Genomic DNA, 12,880 nt, shown 5'->3' on the forward strand with positions numbered 1-12,880 from the left:
ACACTTTCCCATTGCAACGGTATTTCGTCTTACTTGATCGCAAAGATCATCTCCTTGTCAATATAGTCTTGTTATAGCCATAGAATCATATTAAGTGGCACCTTGGTTCTCAAACACCTTGGTCCTCAAACGCCAAAAGCCCAGAAGTGTCCCAGTTTTCAATAGTTTTTTGGAAGCCAAACGTCCAATGCGGCTGTCAGCTATTGTTTCCAGGCGCTGAACCAATCAGAAGCCACGCCTTGGTTTTTGAACATTTCGGAAGATAAACGGACTTCCGGAACAGATTAAGTTTGGCGCTTTTGTTTTTGCTATTTATTTTGCGTTTTTAAGGCTCTTTCGGTTAGTTTGTTTTTGTAACTGTGTGGAACCCAGTTCAGCTACTGATTGATGGATTGTGTGACTGCGGAAATGGATAAAAGCCCCCCATCCAAACAGCAACTATCATCTGTGCAGGTAAGGAAAAAAAGTAATTTTTATTTTTATCATCTACAATGTTGCCTTATTTATTTTACAGTACAGTACATTGATTGTTGCTTTCATTTTATGGATCAATGGTCTCGTTAGACAGTAAAATTCATGTTCAATTGCTGTTTTAGGGGTTGTTTTTAAAAGTCTGGAATGGATTGATCCATTGTGCATTCCCTTCTATCGGAAAGCATGCCTTGGTTTTTGAACGCTTTGGTTTTGGAACAGACTTCTGGAACGGATTAAGTTTGAGAATCAAGGTACCACTGTAAATAAAGAGTTGTGGGGTATCCCTGAAGGGTCATTGAGTCCAAACCCCTGCAATTCAGGAACTTCAACTATAGCATCTCTGACAGATGGGGCTGCCCCCCTACGTAGAAATCCCCAGGGAGAAAAGCCCACTTTGTAGCACTTTTTGTGGTTGTTACATAGAACAGCGCCCTTCTGTGCAATTTTGATTTCATCCTTTGCCTCTTTCTTTTTCCAGCCACTCTTGGGCACACTTCTTCAGAGCCTAGGGCTTGCCGATCAGAAGGTCGGCGGTTCGAATCCCCGCAACGGGGTGAGCTCCTGTTGCTGGGTCCCGGCTCCTGCCCACCTAGCGGTTTGAAAGCATGTCAAAGTGCAAGTAGATAAATAGGTACCGCTCCAGTGGGAAGGTAAATGGCGTTTCTGTGCGCTGTCCTGGTTCGCCAGAAGCGGCTTAGTTATGCTGGCCACATGACCCAGAAGCTGTACACCGGCTCCCTTGGCCAATAAAGCGAGATGAGCGCCGCAATCCCAGAGTCGGCCATGACTGGACCTAAAGGTCAGAGGTCCCTTTACCTTTACCTATATCAGAGGTAAATGGTTGGACGCAGGTGGCTCTGTGGTCTAAACCTCTGAGCCTCTTGGGCTTGCCGATCAGAAGGTCGGCGGTTCAAATCCCTGTGACGGAGTGAGCTCCCGTTGCTCAGTCCCAGCTCCTGCCAACCTAGCAGTTCGAAAGCACGTCAAATGCTAGTAGATAAATAGGTACCACTCCGGCGGGAAGGTAAACGGCGTTTCCGTGCGCTGCTCTGGTTTGCCAGAAGCGGCTTAGTCCTGCTGGCCACATGACCGGGAAGCTGTCTGCGGACAAACGCCGGCTCCCTCGGCCTATAGAGCGAGATGAGCGTGCAACCCCAGAGTCGTCTACGACTGGACCTAACGGTCAGGGGTACCTTTACTTTTACCTAAGGTGCTACTGGACAATTTTTATACATATTTCAACTGCGTCAGACTAACGTAGCTACCTACCTGAATCCCCAATTATTTTGTCAATGGAGAGCTGGCTGGCAGCTGTTGCAGCAAAGGAACATGGGGCTCCGCCAGAGGCGTTGGTTTAGGGCACCCTGGGAGCAAAAATCCCAAGGAGAGGTAAGCCTAATTCAATAAATTGTGCCTCAGGCAGAAGAAGTTCTGCAGAAAATAAATAAATCACATTCTTGCAAATGTTATTCCAATCCACTTCTTAAATTTAACACAGCAGAACTCTGTTCTGAGGTAGCAGGGAGCAGCAAGACATTCTGCAGGGACCTTATCCGTAATTAAGTTCAGCCACTCCCAGGACAGTATGTCCTTGGCGCTTTGAAACGGCAATTAAAAGTTCTCTGGTGAAACAATCATAATCTTGCACCATCAAGAACAGCTGATTCTCTGTTTATTTGGCTTTTGCTAGTCACAGGGGAGGGGCAAGGGGGACTCTGCTCTCCACCCCCCCACCCCACCCCCGATATACTGAAATTGGAAAGGCAGCCAGATGTTGAAAGGCAGTCTAGAAATACTGCAAATGAACAAACAACCCCTGCTCTGACTTTCAAGATTCCACCAGGCATTTACACACCTCCAGACTTTGAAAGTCTACAGAATCTCTCTCTCTGTACATACATTCTCAAGATGTTTTAATTCAGCATTCGGTACCCATTGCTGCATCTGCACAGAATGGATACAAACTATATATATTTCTGGGCCAGGATTATGTTCATACGAGACCTGCCGCGGCCCAGGCCCAGGAATTCAGCGGCAGAGTGGGAGCTTGGAGATCTGAGGCCACATGGGTAGAGCTGGGCAATATCTGGTTTTCAACACTGTGATATTATCCTCGGCCAGGGCCTTCTCAGTGATGGCTCCGACCTGTTGGAATGCTCTGTCCCATGAGACTAGGGCCCTGCAGCATTTAACTTCCTTCCGCAGGGCCTGGCTTTCAATTGGAACTTAGCCTGATCTTTTATTCCCCTTCCTTCCCTCCCCCCCCCCTTTTATGAAGATTACCCGCTCTGGGATCCCACAGCTGGTTCTCCCCTGGTCTCCTCGCTGGCCCAAATAGGACTAATTTAGCCAGCTAGCCCTGGTGATCATCTAATTTTTATTGGATGGATTCCCCCCCCCCAAACTGATTTTTGAATTCTGAATTTATTGTTACGTTTTATACTGTATTTTATGCTGTTTTTTGTTGCATCAATTAAGTGTTTTAAATTTGTTGTTAGCCGCCCTGAGCCCAGTTTTCTGAACCAGGAAGGGCGGGGTATAAATAAAAATGTATTCTTAGTTATTTATTATTATCACCAGCTAAACATCGTGATGTATATCGATATGTCACGATGTCTGAAATCAGGATGGAGTTATGTGGAGTTATGTCTGGGGAGTCTTGAAACCCCTTTACTCCCTGCTATGTTTTGCTCCAGCCTATCCTGAGACCCACCAGCAGTTTCTTTTCTTTGGGGGGGGGAAGCTTTCCAAGCCAGATTCAGCTGCAAGGGGGCACTGGGGACATCTACAAACTAAGGAGTAATTTATATAACGTACAACCCTATCTTACAAGATATGGGTTCAGTTCTAAGGGCTCCACATATACACCAAAAAGCACATGGTGTGTCCACCCACCATGTATGGGGGGGGGTTCAGTTCCAAGGTCCACGCACAAAGGCAAAATTGTATAAAAACCACCAGAAATACACACAGACATTCCTACCTATCCAGAGCAGGTTTTGCCCTCCATATCACGTAACTGGGCTCTGGGATGTTTGCATAATAATAATAATAATAATAATAATAATAATAATGTATTATTTGTACCCCACCCATCTGGCTGGGTTTCCCCAGCCACTCTGGGCGGCTTCCAACAAAGCTTAAAAATACATTAAAAAGTCACACATTAAAACTTCCCTGAACAGGGACCCAGAGCCCCCACACTTCTTTGCCGGAAATACAAGGTTTTATCGGCCTCTTAAAAAGCATTTTTTCCACGGTGCATGTCCCCCTATTCTCCAATTATTTAGTTTTACCACCATCCTCACAAAGCTGCAATCATGTTAAGTACAGGCGAACGTAAGTTGCAGGCCCTCTGCATATCGTGCAATCGCATCTTACGGGGTGCGTGTGTGTTTTCAGTTCCAAGACTTTTGCAAATACAGTCGTACCTTGGAAGTCGAACGGAATCCGTTCCAGGAGTCTGTTTGACTTCCAAAACGTTTGGAAACCAAAGCGCGGCTTCTGATTGGCTGCAGGAAGCTCCTGCAGCCAACCGGAAGCTGCGGAAGCCCCGCCGGACGTTCGGCTTCCGAAAACAGTTTGCAAACCGGAATCGTCACTTCCGGGTTTGCGGCGTCCGGGAGCCAAAACGCTCGGGAACAAAGCTGTTCCAAAACCAAGGTATGAAACAGTGCATACTCACACACCTGGAACCGAAACCCTGTGCAAGCATTCGATGCCGTTGCTAGATTTTGAGAAGCCACCCAAGTTCCCATGAGATCTTGCAGGAGCATCCCAGGCCCAGAGGGAGAGCGGCAAGCTTGGCGCTGTCTGGGTGCCGTCCCCACACTGAGCTCGAGGGGTTCCAGCCAGCCTTCAAGCCCGTATATTTGAAATCTCGCAACTTAAGTGCACATCAGATGCGGCCGTACTGCAGACATTCCCCTTCCCCTAGTAGCTCTTGACTATTTTTAACGAATTTAAAATATATCGCAAGCCGCCTTGAGAACTTTGGTGATCAGGCCAGGTGTAAACACTCCAAATAAATGAATGAATCAACAGTCTTGAGCTAAGCGGTATGGAATAGCGGAGGAGGAAGTAAAGGATCTGTGCAGCAACACACATGGATCTGGATGGCCAAATTCGGTATTCTGCCTTTAAGGAAACGGTAATTCCAGACCCTCTCGATGCAGAATTCTTTTAAGATTCCCATCATGTTTGTCCACACAGACATATAAATCAGTACCTTGGTTCTCAAACGCCTTGTGTTCCAGTTTGCAAACTTTTTCCGGAAGCTGAACGTACTCTGCTTTAAGTGTTAGACTTCCGATTTCAGTGTTACGCTGAGATCTGTCTGTTTTTGCTATTTAGTTTGCATTTTTGTTTTTGCGGCCCCTTCTGTTTTTGTGACTGTGCGGAACACAGTTCAGCTACTGATGATTGACAGATTGTGTGACTGCAGTACATTGTTGATTGCTTTCGTTTTATGGATCAATGGCCTTGTTACCCATTCATGTTAAATTTCTGTTTTCGGGGTTGCTTTTAAAAGTCTGGAACGGATTAGCACATTTTGCATTCCTTTCTATGGGAAAGTGCGCCTTGGTTTTGGAACACTTTGGTTTTGGAACGGACTTCCGGAACGGATTAAGTTTGAGACCCAAGGGACCACTGTACACATCAAACACACTTACACAAGCCCCAGATAGCAGCAATTTCCCCATGTTTCCCAAACCAGCTAAGCAGACAAACAGTGGACAGGGTTACAAAGAGACGGAGATTTGCGAAGACACACTGGACAAACAGCAAGAGAGGAAGAGGAGGAGAGAGAGACCGAGAGCAGGAGCTGCGCACCCACATTGCCTGTTAAGCCCTTGGCAGAACCATTAAGGCTCCCTTTTGGCAAAAGACTCAAGGAAAGTAAGACCAGCCTTAGTTCACCACATCAAGCAGGATTCCTTAAAGCTGATGCACTTCTAATATGTTCCAGACTCCTAAGCAGAGGCGAAGCAATTTTTAAAAAAATACTCCATTAGGGAGCGTAGACAGAAGCAAAAGAAGAATCAGTGCCCTGGACAGGACCCAGGGATCTTCTACACAGATCTACAATGGCGACAGTGTGCAGAGGCCATTGCCAGGATCAGGGCCCCACCAATAAGCAAGCGGCTTTGTCTCATGTGCTGCTCTGCTGTTCAGCAACCAAAACAACTTCTCTTCCCCCCCCCTGCTTTGCTCATCCAGCGTCCCCTCCATGTGTGGCAGCAGCCCACCCCTTTCTGCCGCACTCTGCGGCCACAAGCCATGGGCACCTTGCGCGGCAACCCTCCTCCGAGATGCATGCACCTGCCGACTCAGCCCTGCGCTGGAAGAGAGCATGTGTGTGCGCGCAAGAGAGAGAGAGAGCCGAAGAGACCCTGCTGCCCACGGCTTTCCCCGCAGTCCAGCCTTACTTTCCGCTCCTGCTGTCCCTCTTCCCTCTCTCCATAGGGGGCGACACTGCGCTCGGTCCATGCTTCCTCTTCCTGGGCCTTCCTGGGCCTCGTCTGGACAAACTTCTATTTTTCTCGTCATGCTTTTCCCTTAAAAGAAACCACAGGCTGGGCTGTTAACCAAAAGCGACACAGGCATCAAAAATAAAATAAGTCGTCAAAAGAAAGAGAGGAAGAAACGGGAAGGAGACCGCCAAAAGCCACCTAGATCCATCACCAAACATCTAAAGCTGCTCAGATCTGACACCTCCAGGAAGGCCACCGCGAATCCAAAACGTGGAGAGCGCTCAAGGCCACATCCACGAGTCGTGAAGCCATGCTCCCGACGTTTTTGCAAAGCTCAGTTCAAAGCACACCGATAACAGATGCCACCAAGAGGAGAACGAGGAAAGCCAAGGAGGAGAGTCTAGGGACAGCAGCGCCAACCAGGCAGCCCTGGAAGGCCATGGGGGCCTCCTCCGCGGCAACTTACTCTGAGTCTCTCCGCCGCTGCAGTTTCACCAGCTCGCGCTGCTTCTCCTTGTACCTCCTCTGCAGCTCGGCCAGCCTCATCCTGAAGTCCAGCTCCATGGGATCCATGTTCTCGATGGCCGACTTGATGGAGTGCATCTGAGAGGAGAAGGGTTGGGGATGCGGCAGGAAGGGAGGCGGGGAAGTAAAAGAAGAAGAAGAGAGAGGATGGTGAGGGCAATGATGAGAGGGCAGCTCAGAAGACAGACTCATCGGCAACTCAAAATAATAATAATAATAATAATAATAATAATAATAATAATAATAATAATAATATTATTATAGTGGTACCTCTGGATGCGAACGGGATCCGTTCCAGAGCCCCATTCGCATCCTGAAGCGAACGTAACATGTGTCTGTGCGTCTGCGGGGCGCGTTTTGCCGCTTCCGCGCATGACGTCATTTTGAGCGTCTGCGCATGCGCGAGCGGCGAAACCTGGAAGTAACGCATTCTGTTACTTCCAGGTCACCATGGAGCGCAACCCGAAAATGCTCAACCTGAAGCGTATTCATCCCAAGGTATGACTGTAAATTTTTATTTGTATCCTGCCCTCCCTGGCTGAGGCTGGGCTCAGAGCAGCTAACATCATAAAAGCAACATGATATGCATAAAAACGGGCATCAATTTATTAAAATACATCTTAAAATTAATTCAGACAAGTTAAAATCTGGGCAGGTGGCAATTATCAGGTTGGAATTGAGAGTAGTTAATACTTGCCAGGACCAACTGATCATACAAGGACCTGTGAGCGGGTTGGGGGCCTCCTTCAGGCTTGTTTTATACAAAAGAAAGTAAGTCAAACTGCATCCGGCCCAAGGACCTGGCAAAACAGCTCCGTCTTGCAGGCCCTGAGGATGTGGTGCACTTCGAAGCTCAACAGCTGCAATGGGCAGGATGCTCAGAGCGTATGACGCATTGAGTCTGCGCGAGTGACTTCAAGTTGCCAGTTTGCTTCTAGAGTCCACATCATGTGCTTGTGTTAAGTGCTCAACGGCCTAAGACGCTGTGGTCATCCTCTGAGGTCCTTCTTCATGCCTTCTCCATGAGAGGTCTGGAGCGTGGCAACATGAGAACGGGGCCTTTTCTGCAGTGGAATTCTCTCCCCAAGGAGGCTCACCTGGCACCCTCATTACACATCTGTAGGTGCCAAGTGAAAACACTCGTCTTTTCCCAGGGCTTTGGCTAATTACTGGGGGAGAGGGGAAGTATTTCTGTTATTGTTTTTATGCATGTTGTTTTTATGTTGTAAACTGCTCTGTTATCTCTGGGTGACAGCGGTATATGAATTTAAACAACAACAAAAACAACAACAAAATAATTCAGAAGGTTCTCTTGCTTCAGCTGCATCCTGTCACTCAGTGAGTTCTCCCACTCACCCACAGAGCTCCTTGAGACCATATAACACCGGTCCTGAAAGACCTACACAGGCTCCCAGTGCGTTTCCAATTCAAAGTGTTGTTGCTGACCTTGAAAAACCCTAAACAGCCTCAGCCCAGTAGACCTGAAGGAGCGTCTCCACCCCCATCGTTCTGCCCAGACACTGAGGTCCAGCTCTGAGGGCCTTCTGGCGGTTCCCTCCCTGCGAGAAGCCAAGTTACAGGGAACCAGCCAGAGGGCCTTCTCGGTGGTGGCTCCTGCCCTGTGGAACGCCCTCCCATCAGATGTGAAAGAGAACAACAACTACCAGACTTTTAGAAGACATTTGAAGGCAGCCCTCTTTAGGGAAGCTTTTAATGTTTAATAGGTTATTGTATTTTAATATTCTGTTGGAAGCCGCCCAGAGTGGCTGGGGAAACCCAGCCAGATGTGCGGGGTATAAATAATAAATTATTATTATTATTATTACTGCTGCTGCTGCTGCTGCTGCCACCACCACCCATTGCCTCCCCCATCACCACCTTTAAGAGCCAAGTCAGCTGCAAAGAATTCCTCACCGGTTCATCTTTCTTCTGCATCCAGCTGTACTTTTTGTTGGGATCCAGTTCCCGGGGCAGGCGGATGTTTTTCAAGCTGTCCATGAAGGGGTTCGAGAGGACTTCCATGAGCATCTGAGTGCTGGCAGCTAGCAGGCTTTCCAGGGTCGGGCGGGCAGCAAAGCTCTCCAGACCTGCTTGAGAGGCAGTTTGGGCTTCAGTTAGAAGGATGGAGAAGTCTCAGGTTCACAGAGAAAATGGGGCAGCCCTAAGCCACACACGTAACACACAATGGCCTGGTTCGGATGAAACAGCCAGATAATGACTTGGCTGTGTCCCCCCAGCCTTTGCTCAGATTCCCTCTCCCGGATCTCCTGGGTTTGGGACACGACTACAGTTTGGCAACAAACCAGAACTGGAAGCCCACTTCAAAGCACAACGCATGGATTTTTTTTGGGGGGGGGGAGTGGACCACAGGGAGAACTTCCTATCACTTTCTCATAGCTCTAGAACCCAGGTTCATTCAGTACAGCTGAATGGCGGGCTTCTTCAACTATGGCAGTGGATTCCACAGCTCCCGTACGAAGGCGTAGGGGTGGCCACTGACCTGCGCAGGTTTAGAAAAGGTTCTAAACCAATGGCTACCAGCCGCAATGGCTATGGTCTACCTCCACTGCTGGAGACAGCATGCTTCCGAACACCAGGGACTGGGAACTACAAGCGGGGGGAGAGAGAGCTGTTGAGCTCAGGCTTTTTTGAGGACATCTCCTAGGCCCCTGAGAGAACAGAAGCTGGTCTAGGCGGGTCCCTGGCCATTCAGAGAAAACTATAGTTTGAGCAAGCCGTAACTGACCTAGTACAGCAGTAAGAGCAAATCATGGCATACAGTGAACCAACAGTTAAGGGGGGCCCCATGGAGAGCAATCATAAAACCCCCTGAAATCTTAGCTAAGGAATATCTGTCAGATGGCCTTCCAAGCTTTGCTTAAAAACCTCCAAGGAAAGATACCACCTCTCTTGGGAGTCTACTGTCGAACGGCTCTCTACGTCAGGAAGTTATTCCTAATGTTTAGTCCTTCCTTGTACATTGAATATATTGGTTTCTGGAGCAGCAGAAAACTAGCTTGCTCCACGCGGCAGACCTCCAGATATCTGAAGGTGGCTCTCATGTCAGCTCTCAGTCGTCCAGGTTAAACATACCCGACTCCCTCGTAAGGCTGTAGAGCGCATGTGTCTTTGAGCATAGCCTCTCCAGTTCCTTGCACTGACCCAGGCCTTGTTCCTGAGCAGGACCCCCAAATGCACCTTGCCTTCGAGAGGAGCCGTGGCTCAGAGGCAAAAAAAAACGTGTTTTGCATGATGCAGGACCCCCTCCCCAGTTCAACCCAGTTAAAAAGCATCTTGGGCAGCTGGGAACGAGCAAGACCCTTGCCTGTGATTCTGGAGTCTGCTAAGTCAGAGGAGGCAATCCTGGCTAAATGGACCAGTGATCTGACTCTGCAAAGAGGCAGCATCAGAAACTCATTCAGCTCTAGAAGGCACCAGCCAAAGCTCGTGCATGTTTACCAAGACTGAGGTCCTGCAATGTTCAGCTAGCGCCTTGCCCTCTGTGCATTTGTCTCTCTCAGTTAAGTTGTGGGTGAACATATCAGACAACACAGCAATTCTTCAAACAGCTCTTGTTTATTCAAAGGCCAGAACAGAACTGACTGAAGGGCTCAGTCAGCCTGCTTATATAGAGCTCCAGTACAACGTTACTGTAGCAACTTTCTAAAACTATCCAATCACTGAACGTCACTTTCGATCCTTCATTTGCATAAAAACTATCCAATCACTGAACGTCACTTTCGATCCTTCATTTGCACAACTATCTACAGTATCCCCCTGCTGGCCCAGGGTGAGAACTTCAGTACATAACACTCTCTCTCTCTATCTCCAGCGCAAGGAACGCAACCCTCTGCCCCCCCAAAACCCACCTTCTGCCTCCTGTCTCCTCTTCTCCAGCTCCAGCTCAGCGATTTCGCTCAGCAGCGTGATCCCTTGCAGGAAAGTGTGTTCCGGCGACAGGCTAGAGGACACCTCCAGGTTCACCACCGCCTCTTGGGCAACGCTGTCACCCACCAGCAGCGGGCACGCCTGGGGCAACTCAGCCGCGGCCACCAGGGCGTTCATCCCAGCCAGGGGGTCTTCCGGCTTGATATCTAGGGCTGAGACGAGGCAGGAGACCGGCTCGCTCCCGCAGCAGGGCCTCTCCGGGAGCGGCTCCTCTTCCGGAACGAGGACAGGGAATTCCCTCCCCTGCGGAGAGCGGATGTGAGGCAGCTCCAGGGACAGCGACGGCTCCTCCGCCTGCTCGGCCGGCCGGTGCAACAACGTGCCTTCGTAGTCGACGTGGACGGGGCAAGTGTCAGCGTCTGTAGCCTCCGCTTGGCTCTCCAGATCTGCAGGACAGGCCATCGCTTCGTACACAGGCTGGCAGTCCTGAAGAGCTTCTGCTTCTTCCTCCTCTTCCTTTTCCTCTTCGTCTTCTTCATGCCTCAAGCTGCTCAAGGCCTTGCCATGGCACATGAGGAGCCCTCGGCCACCCACGTCCTGGAGCGGGCGAGCCACGGAGGCCGCCAGGTCCAGGGCTCCCACGTCCTGCTTGCAGATGTCCCCGTCGTGGTTTGCGTCCAGCTCCAGCTCCGTCTTCACTCGTTCTTCCAGAGGTTCCTCTTCCTCCTCTTCTTCTTCTTCCTCCTCCTCCTCTTCGTCTGCCCGCATGGGCTTCACAATTTTGGACGGGGAGAGGTGGGTGGGCTTGACCTCCGGGGAAAGGGCCAGGCCCTCGGGGTCTCCAGCGGGCAGAGGGACGTCAGGCGCCAAGCCATCTGCGTCCGAGGCGGCCGTTGGCTGGAGGAGGTATGGGTAGTGTCTTCTGAAAGAAGCCGGGAGGGCCTGGAAAGGGTATCCTGAAGGAATCTCTGCAGGGGGGAGAGAGAAGCTGGGATCATGGCCAGAAAGCAAGGAGGAGGCCCAAGGACCCCCTGCCCTACAAACAAATATGGCTGACATATCTCAACTAAAGCACCCATGACACATGGCCACCCAACCTTTAATGACTTTCCCCTGACAGAAAAGAGGGTCCACGTCTTGTTTAACCGTCATGAATAGTTCCAGACACTTGTGTACCTGTAATTTATTTACTTCGGTCTTATTTTACGCCTGCATTTGTTCAACAGAGATCTGTAACTGTACAGGGGCTATGCACATTGTCATCAGATCCTGTGCGAGAACTCTCGTATTTTGCAAAATCTTGTACAAGCTTTTTCTGAAAATGAATAAAATTACTGCAAGAAAGGGAGGAAGGAGGAGTCCCTTTCTTCCCAAGGGAGAAGAATTCCTTAAGCAAACCTGGAAGGTTTTCCTTAATCACGCCCAACAAGAAGCCAGGATTCAGGATATGGGCCATTTTTCAAAAAGACCGGCAATTTTCTATCGCTTCTGTTTGCAGAGACAGGCTTGAATGTGTGTAAGAAGGGTGAGCAGGGTTTGGCAGAGGAATACAGAAATCTTAGCTGTTTTAAATGTTGTTCATCAATCGATTAGATGGGGGCGGGGAGAAAGTGAATACTTCCTTAAGAAGCACCCACAATGTTTTTCGTTAAGGCATGCGTTGAGATCACCTTGCCCCACATCTGCCCCCTGGGCTGCTTTGATTGGCAGAATTGCTCCCATAACACTTGTTCTGCATTTGCAAGAACTCAATTGTTTAGTGTGGCAGACCCTACAGCCTGACACTCCCAGCCTACTGACAATGTTATAGTGAATTGTTGTCTTCCCTTTCCCCACTGCCCTGCTTACAGTTGTGACAAAAATTCCTACCTTATGAATGGTCTGTTTCACCATTAAGAAAAGGAGGTCAGAAGAGGCCAGTATAGATGTAAAATGTCCCTGGGATTGAGTGACTGTTCTTCTTTAAGTTCTCAAAGCTCTTAACCTAGTTCAAGGTTATACCTGAGGTATACCTGAGTATACCTGAAGGAGCGTCTCCATCATTCAGCCCGGACTCTGTGAGGTCCAGCTCCGAGGGCCTTCTGGCAGTTCTCACTGCGAGAAGTGAGGTTACAAGAAACCAGGCCCTCCCATCAGATGTCAAGGAACAACTACCTGACTTTTAGAAGACATCTGAAGGCAGCCCTGTTTAGGGAAGTTTTTAATGTTTGAAATTTTATTCTGTTTTTAGTGTTCTGTTGGGAACCACGCAGAGCGGCTGGGGAAACCCTGCCAGATGGGCAAAGTTTAAATAATTTATTATTATTATTATTATTATTATTATTATTATTATTATTACTACTACTACTACTACTACTACTACTACTACTACAGTGGTACTTCCGTTTATGAACAGTCCTGTTAACAAACTATTCGGTTTACGAACTCCACAACGAACTCCGGTTTGCAGACTTTGCCTTGGTCTATGAACGGAAGCCGAATGATGGAAGGCCTCATTAGAGAAAGCGTGCGTCAGTTTA

At 48.9% G+C, this 12,880-nt stretch overlaps 1 protein-coding gene across 4 annotated transcripts in view; it reads right to left on the reverse strand.

Moving 5' to 3' along the window:
- The window catches only part of TNRC18 (trinucleotide repeat containing 18), a 128,104-nt gene that overhangs the window by 41,669 nt on the left and 73,555 nt on the right, over window positions 1-12,880 (reverse strand). For 3 of the 4 annotated variants that reach the window (XM_083585512.1, XM_083585510.1, XM_083585509.1), the window contains 4 exons: window positions 10,343-11,329; window positions 8,388-8,560; window positions 6,415-6,551; window positions 5,904-6,032 (listed from right to left, as the gene is read on the reverse strand). In XM_083585512.1, coding sequence (XP_083441638.1) covers window positions 5,904-6,032; window positions 6,415-6,551; window positions 8,388-8,560; window positions 10,343-11,329 — 1,426 coding nt within the window. The remainder of the gene's footprint in view (window positions 1-5,903; window positions 6,033-6,414; window positions 6,552-8,387; window positions 8,561-10,342; window positions 11,330-12,880) is intronic. The other variant, XM_083585511.1, reaches the window with a different exon arrangement.

This window comes from Podarcis filfolensis, assembly GCF_964270895.1.
Source record: "Podarcis filfolensis genome assembly, chromosome: 14".
NCBI classification, from domain to species: Eukaryota; Metazoa; Chordata; class Lepidosauria; order Squamata; family Lacertidae; genus Podarcis; species Podarcis filfolensis.